The sequence below is a fragment of the Zosterops lateralis genome, assembly GCF_965231275.1.
Source record: "Zosterops lateralis genome assembly, chromosome: 1".
NCBI lineage: Eukaryota > Metazoa > Chordata > Aves > Passeriformes > Zosteropidae > Zosterops > Zosterops lateralis.
This window is the reverse complement of record NC_139762.1, coordinates 20,579,755-20,598,630: the sequence shown is the minus strand read 5'-3', so window position 1 is coordinate 20,598,630 and position 18,876 is coordinate 20,579,755. Positions and strand designations below refer to the sequence as shown.

At 37.0% G+C, this 18,876-nt stretch overlaps 1 protein-coding gene across 1 annotated transcript in view; it reads left to right on the top strand.

The window, feature by feature from the left end:
- Positions 1–18,876, top strand: part of MALRD1 (MAM and LDL receptor class A domain containing 1) — a 239,833-nt gene that overhangs the window by 204,882 nt on the left and 16,075 nt on the right. Inside the window, exons 37-38 of the mRNA XM_083877445.1 lie at positions 14,487–14,569; positions 14,663–14,753. Coding sequence (XP_083733571.1) covers positions 14,487–14,569; positions 14,663–14,753 — 174 coding nt within the window. The remainder of the gene's footprint in view (positions 1–14,486; positions 14,570–14,662; positions 14,754–18,876) is intronic.

Sequence of the window (18,876 nt, the reverse complement as noted above, 5' to 3'; positions counted from 1 at the left end):
ATGACATAATGCTAAGCCTTGTTAATGTGCTCATGTGAGGGCGCTGAGAGTAATGTAGTGTCCTGGTTAAGGGCAAATTTGGGAGAAAACCTCTTAATGGGGTCCCTCCAGAATAGCAAATTGAAGTGGCCCCTCCCCAAACTGGTTTGTGGAAAGATTACCTCAGAGAAAAGTGGGAAAAACTATTTATTTAACAATCAAAGTATCCACAAGAAAAAAAAAAATAATAATATGAGACAATAAAACCTCCAAAGAGAGGGCAAACCCAGAAAGTCCTTGTCATGGAGTGTAGCTCGGTTTGCTCAGTCTCTTACCAGTTCTTCCAGCACTGGAAATGCCAGGTTCAGGCCCCGGTGGACCACAGCAGTGAGCTCCTGGTGCTCTGGGTTTTCAGTTCAAAACAGGTTTAAACAGTTCCAAGAAAAAGAAAACCCACCATCCAGGGAATTTCTCTGCCTCAGCTAGCTAAAACCAACTAAAAGCAAAGGAGATCTCTGTCCTGCTGTCTGTGCTGCAGGCAACACAGTCCATGAGCAGGAATGTGGAGGAGTGAGTGCACTTTCTGAAAACAAGGTGTTTCTCTTTCTCCCCCCCTTCACTCTCGGAACCATCCTTAAAGGTAGAGAACACAATATCCAACATAAACAGAACAGACAACTGGGGATACAAGCATCATAAAGTCACCCTAGGACATGTACAGATCTTGATAAAATAGGCTAAAAGTGGAAGAAATCATAAGGACATGAGAAAATTATTTTTTTTGAGAATATGAACGGCTGGGAGCACATTAAAAACTAGGCATTATTAGATCCAGTGTTAGCAAAATATATTTTTATTACATTTCCTAATAATCACAATATACAATCTAATATTTAAAGATATTAAAGTTTTAAATAAAGATATACTTTAGAAAATAATGAAAATGTAGGGGTTTTTTTCATTTGTGCTGTTATTAAAAAAAATTAAACAGTAAGTCTCAAACATTGGCTCACAAACAAAATCCATCATGCACGATGTTTTCCTCTGCTTTCCACCTTTTTAGACAAGCAGAGGTGGGCTTAGACTCCTGCTGCTTCATAGCAGCTGCATGTTTCCTCTTGTACTTGTGCATGGGAAAATACCTGATGAGACAGTTGCTATTTTAGCCAATCATTTGAACTGGATGTTTTACCATATTGTCACACCCAAAAGATGGAAACTCCTAAAGCAAAATTTAGTTCTGTGGCTGGCAAGGTTGCAGTATATTATGACCTGTCCTGAGGTTAAATTCAGGCCAAGAAAAAAAAAAATTGGCTTTTTTTTCCCATAATAATACCATTGTGTTATTTTTTGATCCCATAAGATGTGCTTGCAAGATGCTCTATCTTAAAAGTGGACATGCCCAAGCTAAACACAAAAAAGGCTATTAAATTAAAGCCAACTTTTACTGGAATCTGAATTGCAACACTATTTAAATTGAGAAAGTTCAGTGTGACTAGGGATAATAAAGTAGAAATAAGAGCATTTACTCAGAGCTGTCCCCTTGCCTACTTGTTCTCACAGATGTGTTCTCACTTCCCTGTTTGTTGTGGTTGACTGAGACATTTTCTGAGGTTAACTGCAAGCTCTGCTCCTTGTCCGTCTGTTCCAAAGAAACATCCCCTTGGCTCTCTCCTTGGCTCATCCTCCTGCCTCTCTCCTCTCCTTACAGTTGTTCCTCAGCCTTTTTAGGCAAGCAACTGTCTAGTGTCTCCCTGTCCTGCCCAGTGTGATTTCATTTCCACTCTCTCCTCTTCTCCCCACATCTTTCCTCTTGCTGGTCAGCAGTTTCCCAAACAAAAAACAGCCTCCTTCCACCATCAAGAGGTTCAACCAATTATCACTCTAATTAAATGAATTAACATAAAGCTGAAACTCAATATGCATATTTACATTTGGAAACAAACAGGATTAAATCTGTGGAATTTCAAAATGAAAATCAAGCATTGACTGTCCTGGATAAGATGGCAAAAATGGACAACAAATTAGCCTTGCATTATCCTATCACTATTTCACAGCTCTCTACGTGTACCTGGTGCCCACAATATATCTTCTGGGCTTTAGTAGGCTAGATCTAGGTGTAGTTCAGATGGTGAGTTGTGGTTAATATCACGATACAACCAAAAAAGTTTTACAATATAAGTTTTGGGTGGAGAAAAAGGGTACCATAGACTATTGAACTCTAACATTTATATTATTTCCCAAGATAAGAAAAAGGACAGAAAAAAAATGGACAGGAAACTTAAATTATAAAACTGGAAACTGTAAAGTCACAGGTCATCAAGTATCTCACAAAAATAAGGATAAACTTTGGGTCATTCTTGATTTTTACATTAATAGTGTCAACAAAAGTGCTGTAAAAAAAATCTTTCTAGGAAAAAAAAAAACTAGCAAAAGAAATTGAAAAGATCAATGTCTAATCTCACTCAAAAGATAGTAAATTATCATATGCAATTAAGTTCCATCTCCTTTTATCATTAGAGAGTTGATTACCTCAGGTCATATTTGATAACATATATGTAACAGTACAATACATTGTTAATTTATTTACTCTAAAAGAAAAAAAGGAACTGATGTGCATCAGTATGATACATTTCTTATTCTCATTCTTTGAAAACACTTGTGAAAGTAAGTTATCTTGTCATGATTTTCAGCTATTTGATGTTGAAGAATAAAGGCAGGGCATTGTACCAGCTTTGTAACAGACTGTTTCAGAAGCATTAAAAAAATCATCTGCTAGTAACTTTGCAGAAAAAAATATACACTTTTTATTCCAAATAGATGAAAAATAGCGATGTCCTTAGATGATGAGAAGTGGGTTAATGGAATCACTTTTTCAGCTATATAAAAGCTGACTTCAGCTTATATAAACACCTCAGTCCTGTGGCTTTACAAAATGTAAATATGCCCCTTATTGATACAGAATGTTTGTCATGGCTCCCCGCCACCTTGTCCCAGCTGCTGACATAAAATCATCAGTAGAAAAACAGAACATAGCAAGGATTCTTTGATCTCCCAGATTTTTGGATACTGCCTCTGTCTGTTAGGGCTGTTGACCAGCTATGCAGGCTAACTAGGCTTTTGTTCTGCCTGGCAGTACATGCTAAAGGAGCATAAAGGCTGCTCTGGATTGTTTTTTGTACAGTGATTCGTTGCACAGTAGTGTTAACATCAGGGGAATAGTTCTCATTTCTTCATCTGTGCTGCATATTCATGCTGTAACCAAGAAGAGGCTTTGTTGAATCGATGCTGGAATGCTGTTAGAATTTTTTCTATCATTAGCTATAGTTCACCATATGTTATTACAAATACGTGATGTGTGAATAACAGGAAAGATTTTGCTTCGTCAAAGTGCCAGGTATAACAGTTGAAATTAACTCTTCTATTAAATTAATTCAAATAAGCCACATTTAGACCTATCAATTCTCCTCAATAAAAGTTTCAAGAATGCACTTGGAGTTCAAATTTCTCTTCATAACAACAAATAGAGTAGTATTAAGTGCTGAAGTTTGAAGGTTTAAATACCAAGAACAGAAGTCATGATTTAGCTATTCATAGTAACAATTGAGGTTTTTCTGTTGGCTTTTTTTTTTCTTCTTCTTTTTTATTAGGTATTGTGAATCACCTCTGCAGTATGCCATGATTATAATCTTGTTGTGTTGCTAAACACTGAATACTAGAATTAAAGCTTTAGATTTGTGAGGGAAGTGCATGGCAAGTTTGTGATCTTCCAATTCAATATGTGCTTGAATAGGCATACCTGAGGGTTTTGAACTGAAATTGCATGGGAATTCTCAGTTCCATCTTCTCCTAAATTCTCAAGTCTTGACTCTGTAACCATAACAACACTAAGAGAATGTGGAGCTGGAAGAAAGGTTGTGATGAAATTATTTTTATTGCATCTAAAGTGCCTTAGATTCTCATAAATTGTTTAAAGGTCATTCCTCTGAAGATTTCATAAATTTAACTTGATAACAAGAAACTAGAGAGAGAATTCCCCAAGCATCTGTGAAATTCATCTTTAATACCTGCAAATTATGCAGAGACAACATCCCTGCATTACTTTATATGAGCCACACTAGCATGTGTAGAACTCTGCAGAATTTAAGTCTCTTCTGGGTTCTGTGCAATTCAGTATAAACCACTGTCTCTCTGGTACATGGGTGGTGAGCAAAAGAGAAATTTTGTGTCTTTTTTGTTTAGTTTGGGGTTTTTTTGTTTGTTTGTTTGTTGTTTTTTTTATAAGCATACATTTAAAATAGAAGTAGAACATTTTAAAGAATATATTTGCATTGATGTAATCTTAGCTTGTGTTAATGTAATCTTAGCCTGTACTTTGTGCACCACCCTTGCACAACAGTGAGAAGTAGAATTAGATGTTATTGTACAGTGTTGTTCCCTGTGCAAGCAGATACATTTATGACTGTCTCAGAATGACAAAATTATTTATAATCTCCAATATATACCACAATCCACCTGCCAGGAGCAATGTCTGGTGTTGGCAAGCTCTGGTTAAAGGCGACCATTTCAGCTGATAAAATGACTGAACCAATGCTGAAAAGGGGCAGCAGAAAAAGAAAGAAAACAATTTAAAAACTTTTTTTAATATTATTTGTGCCAAGTGTGTAGTTTAATATAGTCAAAACACTTCCACGGCATAAGCTTTTAAAATAACTATTTAATTTCACCTGGACATTGTTCATTCACATGAAAGCTATTCAGAGGGTAAACTGCAGTGAAAAGCAGATACATGAACTGGCTGAAATAAATACCTATTTTTTTTAACTTGGCTACAATGCAGATAATAGTATAGTGAGCATGTAGTACTGTTAGTTAGTATTATTGATTAAAAGCAATAAGACCAAAAATTAAAAAAACAAAAACAAAACAAAACAAAACAAAACAAACAAACAAACAAACAAACAAACAAAAAAATACAGAAATCTCTACCAAAAAACAAACACCCCCAAAAACCTGAAAAGGAACAAACAACAAAGAATTAAAACAAAACCAATAATAATAATAACCTAACAAACAAACCTAAAAAAAAAAAAAAAATCCAAAAAATTCCAACCCACAAGCTAGCAACAAAATAAAACACCAATAAAAGGATGGTCTCTGTGGTAAAATACTGCCTCTGTAAATATATTGAGATCTTTAATCAGGTTTTATACTTACAGAGAACTCTATCTGTTCTATCACAGCATCGTAATTTCAGCAAAAAGCTTTTTTCTCTGAAATGAATAGATCTCTTCTATAATTTATTGTATTATTTCATAATCTTGCTTAAATGTGAAATCAGTGCTGGTTTTGAAAGCAAAATAATTTTGCTACTAGCTATCAATAGAGCTGCACAGCCAGACTTTCTGTCATGTCATTCCTTAATCTCTATTTGGCCCTCTAAAAATTGCAGCTAAGGTCTGTATTTGAGACACAAAAACGTAAAACATCTTTTCTAGAGGTTTTGTTTCTCTATCTCTTTCTCTTCTTGCCCCCTTTCTCTCTATATTCTTCCCTTACTTGGAGTGTTCTTCAAGAGCATTTCCCTTTCTTGGAGTGTTCATCAAAGATGAGCTCCAAATGCACCTTCCACAGAGAGGGCGAAAGGAAAGAATAGAACAGAAATATAAGAGGGTCAAAGAAAGAAAGGCATGCAAGTTTAGACAAAAAGAAAAAAAAGGAGGAAGAAAGAACTGTGAAACAAGATGGATAGTCAGGCTGGCATGAAGGCCTGCTTCTTTTCTGTCAGCTAAGAAAAGCTTCTTTTCTGTCAACTGATTTAAGCTAAGGTGCATCTCTTCAGTGAACTTTTTCACTTTGTTTCAACAGTTTAGGTGCTGCTGTACTGGTACAGACTTCTTGGGTAGGTTCTCTTCATATGGCAAACAGTAATGTGTAATGCTGCCATCTCCAAGGCTCCTAAGAGCCAGGGAAGGTGTAGATCAGTCACTTTTCTCTCTAGTGAAATGCTCCACATGCTAAGCACATCTCTTGCAGTACTTGCATCAAACTTCCCGCAGAGGACAAGGGGCCAGCCCGGGGCTCACGCTAGCCATACTTTGATTCCAGTTCACAAAACTACTAAGCCTGGTTTATCCAGGCCTAAAATGATAATTATTTTATGGACAAAGCCATTGATTCTGAGGGTCATTTTTTGCAAAGCACAGCTTCAGCAGCAGTGGACTGAAATTCAGAACTCAGCTGTAATTTAGACTCTTGCCTCCAGTCATCAGTGATCAGTCTACCTACTACATTGTTTCAAGTTGTTTCTTTTTCTGTTGTGTGGATGTCTCACTTCAGGATCAGTTAGAATTAAACAATATGCTTGCTGGTGGTTTGACCTTTACTTAAAGTTGTTTTGTTCTAGAGAAAATTTTATTTTAAAAACACACTTTTTTTCTTCCTTAAGAAATCTCTAAGACTTTTAATTTGTTTATTATCTAGCTAAGTGAATAGTCACTTACCTGCTGAATTTAGCACCAAATTCTTTCTTCTGCACCAGGAACAGCTACACAATTTGCCCCACTGGACCTTTTATCTCAGTGATATAATAGTGAAAAATTTGTTATCAGAAAACTATTATTTAAGAAGGTGGGAAAAGGTAGCATAAAAAAGAGTGTAATTGTTTAAATGGTGGATTTCAGGTCTGACCATCTGCTGTGAGCACATACTTCTGTTTCATTGCTGTAGCTGAATAAATCTGTGCCATAAAACAGTGCATGTCACATACTAACCTTCAATGAATTCTTCTGGGGCCTATTTCATCAAACACTAAAGGCACAAAAGCAAATGACACAGCAAATAATTTCCATATAAGTCTGCATCACCTTGTGATAGGACTAAATACTATGAAAAAACTCTGTTATGTGCAAGATTATCAGACACCAGTCTGAAACAGAAAGAATTTACGGAAACAATAAAGTAATTTGTTTTCAGATCAGTGTAATTCTCATCAGAATAACTTCAAAAGTTTACTTTGTTCTGGTATGTTTAGGTTAGGAGCCAGAATGAAATCAGGCAGATCAGGCGAGTTTCAGGTACTGACAGAATTTCTTTAAAATTTAAATTAAAATTCTCTATGAAATTTAAGCCTTTTAATGTATCAGCTAATTACAGTGAGAAATTTTTGCTCTGAAATTTTCCAACCTCTCTGTCCAAAATGACAATCAATTAGAGAAAGAATTTACCCTTCCCCATTTAATAAAGGGCTTGACTGCACCTAACAGGAAGTCATCCACAAGCTGTCCATGATACAAATATCACCTTCATGCTCTTCATGCTCACCTTCTGTTCTAAAGCCAGAATTTATTCTGCTTATTTTCTGTTTCAACATTTTACAACAAACCTTCAAGTATTTTTCCTCTTGCCTAGCTGTGAAAAAGCTAAACATACCTATTTAGTCAGAATTAATCATTGTGATACTATTACTTGACAACTGTGAAGGACCCAGTGAGGATTGGCCTCTTTATTTCACATAGTCTGTCCGAACTGTCCCTAGGTACCTCCCTTTTCAGGTGCTTAATATTACAAGAATTAAGTCTCCCTCTAAACCTTTAAACTGGTTACCATAGTTTCATTGTGTATCTCTATAAAAAGCAATTAGATACACTGACCTCTTCTTTCCTTATAACAGTTCCCCTATTCAACTCAGGCTCTAATTAGAACCTGTCATTGTGGCTATAAGAGCAATGAGTAATCAGTGTGTCATGCTAGGGACCTGGGAGCAGCTCCCAGCACACACTGGAGAAAAGATACATGTAAAAGATAATGACACCAATAGACGAATTTTCTCCAAAATTGCCATCAGTTATCGCATTGAGCTCTGCAATCTCTAAAGAGTTTCATTCTCTGATTTAAGGAGCTCTCTCTACTACATATCATTAAGTTCCTGGCTTTTAAGACTTGCTGTGGGGCAAGGACTCCCCCAGGTCAGTTAAGAACTGTGTGATAAATAGGTCCCTTATTATTAGTTTAAGATGTATTTTCTTTCAGTTTGATTGAATGTTCTAGAAGATAGACAGCAACACACGATTTTTCTTCACTTTACCATATATCATTTTGTTTACCTTCAGCATATCTGCTCCCACTCATCTTCTGTGTAAATGAAATCTGATCTTTTCAGTCTGCCATATGACTTTAATCACTGTAATTTCCAGTCTTATACCTTACTCATTATGCATCCTGGATGCTTGTATGATACAAAGTGAGCCATTTTTTTCCTTGAATAATCTATGAGGATGCATAGATCTTTTCGGAGTACTTATAGTTCCTTTAGAATTTGTTTATACCTCATTTTGCCCTCCTTCGTGATGATTCATTTGTATTTGCCACTTATGAATTTTCACAGTCTTCAGAATAGAAGCCACATCTAGGTCCTCAAATTCCAGGCCTTTGTTACCATATACAGTTACATCATATAATTCTATTCAGAAGTTTACTCAGCTTTTTCTTATGACCCTTTATAGGGAATTCTTGTTCCTCTCTTGTTCCTTGTTCCTGCTATGCTCCTGAGAGTTTACAACATCTGGGGTTCTTTGGAGTATGTGTGCAAAAGGATAACTACTTTGCTGAAGCAGAGTTTGCTTCTTCCCTTGTAATGGAATGAAGAGTTGCTGTTCTCATCAAGAATCCAGAGAAGCTTTGGCTGCAAAGACTAGTGAGCAGAGAAATTTCTGCAATGATGTAGCAAAGAGATGTAAATTCTGTTTCCTGCAAGGAGCTAGAGTTGTGGTTTTGGTGGGTTTTTTCCCCCTGTATCATGCAACACCACTCCTGGAGCAGCCTGCACTGCAGTACAGCAGCTGTCCAGCATGTAGGCATACATGGCTCAGCTCCCAGACAATGTCAGCACTCATGTGTAATGTATCCTATGTAATGTATTATAAACAGAAAACACATCAGAAACATGGGAATGGCAAATCTGAGCTCACACAGAAGGTACTGGCTCACTGCATTGTAGCAGATTCCTAAGAACATTCTCTAAAGGATGTTACAATTTGTACAGTCATGTTCAGGGGAATATATAGCTACAATCATCCACATATTACTGCCTTAATCTACATACTACTAATACCATGTACACTAAACAGTTGGCTGAATAACTTTTGGTCATTCTGAACGTGCACGAGGCAAAACATCAGATTTTCTGTGCAACAAATTTTTAAGATAAAAATAGGAAAAGGAGGTATGCTTTGGTATTCAGAAATGAAGCAGTGTATTAGCCAGACATGTTCTTGTAAATTAAACCTGCTCTGACTAACATTGAAAACAACGAACGCCTTGTCTGGTTTTTATTTTTCATTCCACATGAGATGAGCCACAACTGCAGGCACAGGATGCAGCAACACGGGCAATGCTAAGTTCTTTCCTCTGCATTACTAATATGTATATGGAGAATCATGAGTTGGAAATCCTGGAAGCAAATCTGAAGGGTTAACATTCTCCCTTCCAGGGTGACTTTTCTGTGAGAACTTGCTAATAGCAGAAGACGTTTTGTCAGGCAGGACAGATTAGGATGTGCACTGGGATGGAAGTATTCAAGTGCTATTTCATCTGTCTTTCTCTGTGGCTCCTCCTGTTTCAACTAGGAGGAGTTTCCTGTCTAAATGGATTGCAATGGCTGTATCTGTATTTCAGATAAGCTTAAGACGTGTGTAAAATGGGGTGCTCCTAATTAGTCGAGATGTCATTAGTCCAAGGAAATTAATTGTACATAAATAATGTGGAATTTCAGCTTCATGGCTCAAGAGATAAATTCAGAGTCTTTTCAGAATTGTACGTCTTAAAAATAAAATAGCAGAAGAGGATTATTAAGGAAGCTCTTAAAAATTCTCATTACCCTGCTGCTAGTGAAGATTTAACACATAGCCCAGAAGACATGGTTGATCTGTACTCCTTAAGGTCCTTACACCACAACAGCATTGTCATATCCCTAGCTGCTGTCATCAGAGAGAAAAGTAATCGTGACTTTGAAGAAGCAATTTATCAGCCTAACAGAAGTACACTCCATGCTCAGCAGTGGATGAGTAGTTAAGAGTGGTTTCCTTCATTATCTGGACTTCAAGGGAGTCATCTATTGAGTGCATGCAAAGGCTGCTCTGACCTGGTGCTGTTAGAGTAATTAAAGTTCCCTTCAGGAATGATTGTCTCAAGGATTTCACAGTACAAATGTGAAGTTTGACTTGATTGCCTATAAAGATGCCTGGTATTATTACTGTTACTCACTGACATGACTTTCTAGGAACAGTCCAAGGACCAAGTCTGAGGGTTGGGACTATTTTTTTGTGATTGTAAAAGCATAGGATTGTGTATTCTGCGCCCACAATACAAACACCTAGGGAAACCTCATCCATCTCCTCAAAATCACTGTAAACTAATACCATGATTGTCCTTGCCACTTTTTTTTTTTTCCCTATACTTTTATTTTATTCCTCAATGAAAAGAGGGAATCTTTCAGTTTTTTATCAGCTGCCCAGTACTTCATGCGTCGGACAGAGTGTGAAGTCTACAGGAAATGCCACTAGATAAGAAGAGCATAATTTCAATACCCAACTTACACAGCTGCAAAGGTCTGCACAGGCAGAAGGCCATGGAGAGTCAGACTCAGAGAAGGGAGTACATGTATCTCACTTCTTAAGCATGATAGGTTCTGTGTTTTCTCATATAAGTTTTGCATAGTGTCTAATCAATTAGTTTGATTGGTTGGTTATCACCTGCAATAGTTTCTGGATTTTGTTAAATATAAAATAATATATAGTGATATAGCATTTTCAAATACATAAAAGATTGTCATTCTACATTTCTTAGCAAAACCTCCAACTATCCTATAGAAGACCATGCCTAAAATATTTATTTGTTTTGAAAGTACCCCTCAGCTGTCTAGTACAGTGAAATAACTGGAGTAGTTTGATAAAAAAAAAATTCTATTTTATTTACCTTCGTGGTCTAGAACTGCTATCTTCTCTTCTCTAATCTAAGTTATTGGCAGGTATTGGTGCCAGAAATCTCATTCTATCCTGTCCTCTCAAGTTACAGAGTGATTTCTCCACCACAGCTATCACTGTAGTCAGCTAGACTTTCTAGAGACGATAGATATAAAAGGAAAAAAATCTTGCAGGACACCTGTGAAACAAGATTGTTTTGAGTATTTAAGACAAGTTTCCCTCTATACTGGTGACAGAAATGCTTGGCTTCATTAAAAGCCGGAGGCAATGTTTGTGTCAGCTGAGAGCCAAGGATATTAATGAGCAATTTTCCCATGTTTTTCTTGGAGCCTCACTGAAAGTTGCAGGCTTCTAAACTAGCTGTAACTCTTTATTTTGCTTGTCTTTTTTTTACTTGAGAAGATAGAATTTTGTTAGCAATGAAAAAACAAATCTTATAAAGGGTTGAATGAATCTCCAAATTATAACCCAGATTTTTCTGCCAGTCTTGTATTTTACCTCAGTGGCAGACACAATAGCTAAGATCCCTGTCATAGTTAAAAAATAACAAATAAATTAATGTGTGAAGATACATGTAGAGAGAACTTAACCAACTTATACACTCACTCTTAAATTATTTTGTTGTTTAGCACTCCTTTTCCTTGTCTTTAAGCATTAACTACAATGTCTTTACTATCTTCATCTTTTTTGCCTTGACTCTTCCCTCTCCCAATAAAATAATCCCCATGCTTCACGCTTTACAACATTTTCCACATCTATTTGATTTTGAGTTTGTCCTTATAAATTACCAAGTTCCAGAGATATTATCTTTGCTCAACCTTAATCCATTTTTACCGTTTTTTTCCTCCAGCAAATGTCAATAACTCTTATGGTAACAACCTAGATGGACACAGTGGAAAATCATTTCCCTGGCCAAAATTACACCTTAACAGTCAGGTTCCTAAGTGGTATGTGCCATGTAACATTCAGAGATTTGAAGAGCAATGAATGGCCAAGCCAAGGGAGTTAGTAGTTAATCATAGAACCTATGTGTACAGGAAGATAAACTAAAAGATTCTTAACTTTTTTTACCTACAACTCAAACATATCATGAAAATGTGGGTATAGTCCATCAATAAATGGAAATACAGCATATAAAGATACATGTAGATATTTCTGTGTAGTAGAACTTTCCTATAGTCCTTCCACTACACACACCTGCTTTATGAGAACTACCTCTTTGCAGCCCTGAGGTGAGTTGTGTCCTGGTGCCTCCAAACCAGCAAATGGCAGCTCCCATTGCCACTCTGAGTAGTGCTTGTGCACAGCTGCAAATCTGTTTTCTTATTCTTTCTTTTACAGTCAAGTAAGTTCTGTAGTGGCAAGAAAGAAGCCAATTTTGGTTAAAAGCATATCTAGTTCAACAGAATATCTGGCAAACAGGGAGAAAGGAAATTATACAATTGAGAGCAATCAGAAAAAATTTTTGATGGGTGATTACCATCAGATTGCAATGTTTCTACATGGATCCACAGAGCCTGGTATAAGCCCAGCTGCAATTTGACATTTTTATAAGATCATCAGTCTGCATAAAAGAGCAGCTTATGAATAACCCGATTTTTTGTAGTATGCTGAAGAAAGGAGATTGAAGAGACTAGGCATTTCCAGTCACTGAATACAATGGGTCTCCAGCTCAGCCAGAGATGTCAGCTGAAATTATACCATTTTTTCTTTAAACTTAGTGCATCAGAATATGCTACTGGCTCCAGTTTCTAAAACTAGGATTCATTAGTATATCAATTACTAACCTTGAACCCTTTAACCACAGAAAACCCATCTGTGGTGTAAATGGGTTAAATAAAATCTTTCTCTTCCCACTGTGTTTGAGTCAGGTTGGTACTTTCCTTCTGGCATAGTCTCTGCCCAGAATTTTTCAGTCACTGAATTGCAACAAATCATGCATCAGTCTCTTTTGGTCCTTAGTGAAGTCACCTTCCTGTCATGTCTGAAACTGGATATTGATCTGATTTCTGACATGCCCTGATCCTTTAAGGATCCTAATTATCATTTCAGCTACAGATTCTTGCTGCTTCTATCATCCCACCCTTCCTCTCTCAACATCCACCACTCTAAGTCATTTTCTGGGAAAATGAAGTACTCCTATCCCTCTGAAATGTCTGGTTAACTCAGTGTGCAGCTGCTAGGGTAAGGCATGTGGGCAATACCTTGTGCTAAACTATGCTAAATAGCATGAAGTCCTCTCTCACATGTTCAAAGAACCTCAATATAAAGATTTAATTGTGTCTGTTATGAGTATTGTGTCTGTGTCTATTTAATTGTGTATATGTGAGGTTTCATACTACATATTTAAGGAGAAGAAACTACAATTTCAAAATTACATCTTAAAAATGGTGACTGTAAAAAAATCAGGGTGTTAGAGTTAGAAAGCATCTTAATATGCCTTCCAGCCCACATTAATAGTTTGTGAAACTGTAAAGAAAAAAATCATACGTGAAATGAATTTTCCATGTATTTGACATTAGTAGGACTGAAACTGGACTACTACCATCACTTCTTTCTGATACTCCCTTCTAAAAAAAGTTTAAAATTTATGAAGCTCATATATCAGCAGCCATGCATATATTTGGAAAGCTGGTAGAAGTCTTTCCATCAATACACTCAGGATGGAGTTCAATCACCATGTGGGGTGCCTGAAATGAAGACATCAGTATGTGGTTGTCCCCCTAGTAACCCCTTATGCTGCAGCTGTTTTGAGATTCCCCAAACTGCCTGTGTCTCAACAAAGGCAGCTGACCCTCACCCAGGTGTCCAAGGTCTCTTCATTCTCACTGAGAGAGAAAGCCACAAAAAAAAAGCAAGTAGACAAAAGCATAATTGAGGCAAATTAAAGTGACAAATGTTATAGACCTTTTTGGGGTGAATGTGATCAACCATTATGCAACAAGCATAAATCAGAACAGCAAAGCTTATGTCAGATATTTTATATTTTGGTCACATCAAATCAAGACTGGATTTTACCAAACAGAAACTTTGGAATAATTTTACATGGCTGCAGTCAAGTGTAGCTTTGGTTTTGACAAGGTACTTGTTGGAGAGGTATAAAAAGAGATAAATTAGGTGACAAGAGAAAAACATCTTTCTCATATTCTAATTGTGTGTCTTGCTCTATATTAGGGCCCCAGTTCCTCAGCTCAGAAATGTATTTAACCCTTACCTGAGGGATACATGGAAATTAGTCAAATTTCTTTTGCTGTGAGAGAACAATATGGACATTATGGACAAGGAAGCCAATTCTAATCTTTGAACTTAGTTGTTTGGTTTTTTTCTCTCCTCTTAGTTTGCTTTGTGTATTTGTCACTAAGATTCCACTGTATTAACTTTGATGCTGCTCTTCGTGATTCCTGGATAAGTTTTAGTCACTGGCAAAAGCACTCAGAACTTTGCCATTTCCTCTGTGCTCATCACTTATGAAGAGTTTATGATCCTTTCTTCTCCTTTCTTCAAAAGTTCTCGTTTTATTCACAGATGTGGAAAAGGATGGAGAGGAAACCGTTGCCACATAAGTGCTAAGCCTCTTCAGCCTCCAGCTTCAAGTCTCCTACAAAATGGTAGGTCTGTAAAAAGAAAGTAGTATCTTTCAATTCAATTCTTTGAGTCTTTCATTTTACTTATTTCTGTCTTTGATTGCTCTGATTTTGCAGATATTTGGATTGGATTGGGTATCGGTTTCTTACTGATTAAAATTACAGCTGCTGCCTTCTATTTTCTTTTGAAGAAGAAAGCACCAGAAACGTAAGTGAAACTTTCATTTTGCATATAGCAGACACAAATGTGGCACAGAGCAATGGCCAACTGCCCAGGCTCATTGGTTTCAACTTTTAAATTTCCCCACAGTCTGTCTTCATATGCAACACTAAGCAGAAAACATAACCTTGCAACAAAAGCTGACCTTAGTGGACCCCAGTCTGGAAACAATGAGCAATGGCTTGATTGCCTAGAATGTTTTGATTGTGGCATTGTATGAGTATTCTTAAATTATAAAATTCAGGATATGTTGAAGGATGTGCCTTCAACTGACAATTCACTATTTCACAGATATATTTACAAGCCCTTCCTGTCATCCATCTGATAATTTCTGCTTTTTCTCTCCTCCGGTTATCTCTGCTTTGTCTCTCCTCCCTAATTTAAGATTTTTTTTCTGTTTATTTTACTCTAACTTCTGTATTGCTTCTGTGCCTATCTCTCAACTTATTCTACTAGATCTTCTGTCAGCAAGTACCTAGCACTGTCCCTCCCTTTCAGCAATTCCTGTTGCACATTTCCTTGTCCATTTTCACGTTGTTAGATCTTCCTTACCCTTCATTTTCTTCTCCAGAATTCATCTCCAAAGCTGTCTCTTTTCCTTTAAACTTGTTCTCTGCTATAGACTTTCCTCTCTTTGGGGATGCTGTTATCTCCCAAAGTATCTACTAATCTGTGCAGACTCCTGTCCTGACATTATTGCTGCTGACATGTCTCCTATCTCTGCATGCTCCCCTGACAGGTAGAGCTGTCTGTGGACACAGAAGCAACATGTTGAAGCAAAAACCTTTATTGGTTGTGCTTCTGTTAATTGAGTGCACAGCTTTACCTCCTTTCATTACATGTCCTTCCTCTTCCTTAGAGCAGGAATAACATTTCCTTATCTGATTTCATGGGGCTTTAAGATTTAATTCATTCACATTAATAAAATCTACTAAGGCACACATATGGAAAAACACTTCAGAAGTGCAAGATTACTTGTATTGTAAGAGCTGCTGGATTTTTCTTTTTTGTGTTTTCAATAGTTATCTCTGAAAAAAAGTTTAATTTCTCAAAACATGTTTGATGATATTTTAATATAAAACATGTTGTTTCTTACACTACTTCTGTGCTCTCACTCAACACTCCCTCCTTTTTCTTTCATAAACATCTACTTAAAGGTTACTGCACTGCCATTTACATCTCTTTTACCCACATATCTGTATTTAAGGAATATTTTTTTCTTTTCTTCTAATTATATATGTTAAAAAAACATATTCTTTTTTGTACCCTGTTGCAATATGATGCTAAGCAATACAGTCCTATTAGGCATAAGGCAGGGATGAATGAGGATCTTAGTATGGCTCCAAGAATATATCACAGCACTTAGATGCAGAGAATCAGAGCTGTGAAAGAGAGGAGTAGAAAAGCTTATAAGACAGAGCTTATTCTGGTCTTGATTGTTTACATTAAAGCTTCCAGAAAGTTAAGTTATGATGATGGAATTTTTTGTGACTATTAGAAATTACAAATTTTACAAATTCAATTACAATATTACAAATTTTGTCCACTAGAAACTGAGATTGTCAACTCATTTTGTCCAAACTACAAATACAATTTTTTATTTTCATTGTTTTTAATCACAGTTGACTTAACATGTAAGTTAAAATGCTTTAATAGGCATCTTGCTAAGAAATAATCCAGCTAATAAATGTCAATTTGTTTGAAATTGTGAAAACAGTAAAATCTGAAACTTTGAATTTGAGAAGATAAGTTCATCCAGGCTCTTCCTCTTGATCTACCTAGTGCCTACCATGACTTGGTACACAAAAATCACAGCTGGAAACATAGTAGTAACTTAAGGCAAGTTATTCCTGAACTCCTTAATCAGTAATCAGAAGTGACTAGTCAAAATGCAGCCAAAGTTAACGTACTGAAGTTTGTATCTTTAGGATAATGCTTTATCATAAGAAGTGACTTGTGTTTGCATAAGTCTGGGAAATGTTCAATGTGACAGCACCACACAGAGGCGTGAGATTTTACTCCTGATGTTTTTAAGGGATTTGATGAATGAGAGGATTTTATTGACACATAAATGATACTGTCCTACAGTTAATTTTCACTTCTGTCTGCTTTTAGCTCTTCTGAGCCATGTTGTTTTCTTAGAGTCATTAGGCATTAGAGTCACTCTAGGGAAGCTTTCACATGCTTGAGGCCATATTTACTACCTTTTGATAAATTCTTTTGCTAGATATTTTTATGTAATTTCTGTTAGTGTTCCCTTCTTTTACGGTGTAGATTCACCCATGCAGGCAGTGGCAGATGGTTCTCCAGAGGCACATTAGGAATTGTAGGTGTTAGTTCCCATGACACCCAAAAATGGTGTGCAGGTCCATCTAAGTCTCAGTGGAAATAATACAGGAATGTGCACGAGAACTGGAGAAGCTTAAGAGTCCAATAGAACTCATTTTTTTTAATCAGAAAACAAAGGTAGGAGGCAGTAGGGGTAGGTTGGGGACCCCTCAGGCAATTGCCAGCTAGACATTTGTCACTAAGCAGCGAGAACTTAAGTCACATTTGTCTCTCTTCTTCTTTGGAAATATTAATAATGCCTTAACCCTTCCTTTCAGCTCAGAATGGATGCCCCACTCCCCCTTTGCTATCTCCTTCTCCTTTGCAGAATTTATTTTCTGACCTGTAGGCTTTAAACACTCCAGCTGTGACTGCGAGTTACTGGAAGTCGTCATGTAAGTTTAGTTCTTGATGGACAAAAGCAGCCTTACATGGCCTGGCAGCAGCATACTTCATTACCATGACAGCATTCAGATATGCCAGATACTTCCCCATTCCCAGCTGGGGATATGTGAAACTTTTTTATGGAAACTCCAAGTCAGAGGAGCTTGTGAGTTTCTCTCATTCCCGTTTACACTATAGAAATGACATTCTCTAATGCAGAAGGGAAGGCTGCCAGTTGCTCCACTCCATCAGTGACATCTGTCCTTGTTGACCAAAAAGAAGCAAAGCTTCATTTTAGCTTCCATTTTGTTGCAGCTGCCTTCTAATGCTTCATTATAATTTGAAATGTGAGAGTATGAAAAGTAAGTGACTTTCTGTCCAACCAAGCTATGCCTTTTTGCTATTGCCTCCAAAGCAGTCAACGTCCCTGGATAATTTCAGGTTGTTTCTTCCCTGTTCTTGAACTGTGCCATCCGCTGCAAGGTCAATGTACCACAGCTACATTATCTACAGCTACTACTATCAGTCCTGTCAATCTTAATGAGCACAGAACATTACATTTTCTAAAGCATACAGCAATGTATCTTGCCACACAAGCAAAAGAGTGAAAAACTGAGGTGTTCTGAGAAAGCATTTTAAAATGATAGAAAATCATGGGAAGAAAGGGCCCACAGAGGCCATTTTTCATCCTGCCACATCACAGACTCAATTCTATCACTCCTGAGCTTGCATTCAAAAACCTCTAGCAACATAAATTTGATGGCATCCTCAGGCTATATTGGTACCTTGGGTAGAAAGAAGTTTGCTGTTAGGAAGTTATTTTCCAACTGCTGGTATGTCTGTTTATCATTTAAGTTCATGCCTATTCACCATGGACAATAACCGATCATTTCCTTCCTCCTTGCAGAAAGTTTTTCCTGTTCTTGAAGGCAGTTGTCATACCTCCTTATAGGCTGGTTTCTTCAGGCTAAACAAGCTCACTGCTTTTGCCTTTCTCCATAGTTAAGGTTTACTTACAATTATGATGATTCCCAGTTTCTGTTGCCAGACTTTGTGCAAATAGACCATACCCTTCTGGAGGTCTGGTGTGGAGGAACGAGTGGTGTATTCCAAGGGAAGCTCTCCAAACAGATCTGAAGGGCTGCCAGAGGTCATTGCTGGCTCTGCCTCTGTTCCTATATCCCAAAGAGATAAACAGAATGACAGTATAAAAACATTTATTAAATAGTTTTCAGCTTGTGAACTGGAACAGAGACAGACACAGTTCATGTATAATGGAAAAAAAAAAAAGTGCAGTTTTATGGGAAAAAGTAAACCAAAATTTGGAAGCATCAGCCATAACTGTTGTTTGGGAATTGTTGTACTAGTTTAATGCTGCTATCCAAATCCATTCATTCTT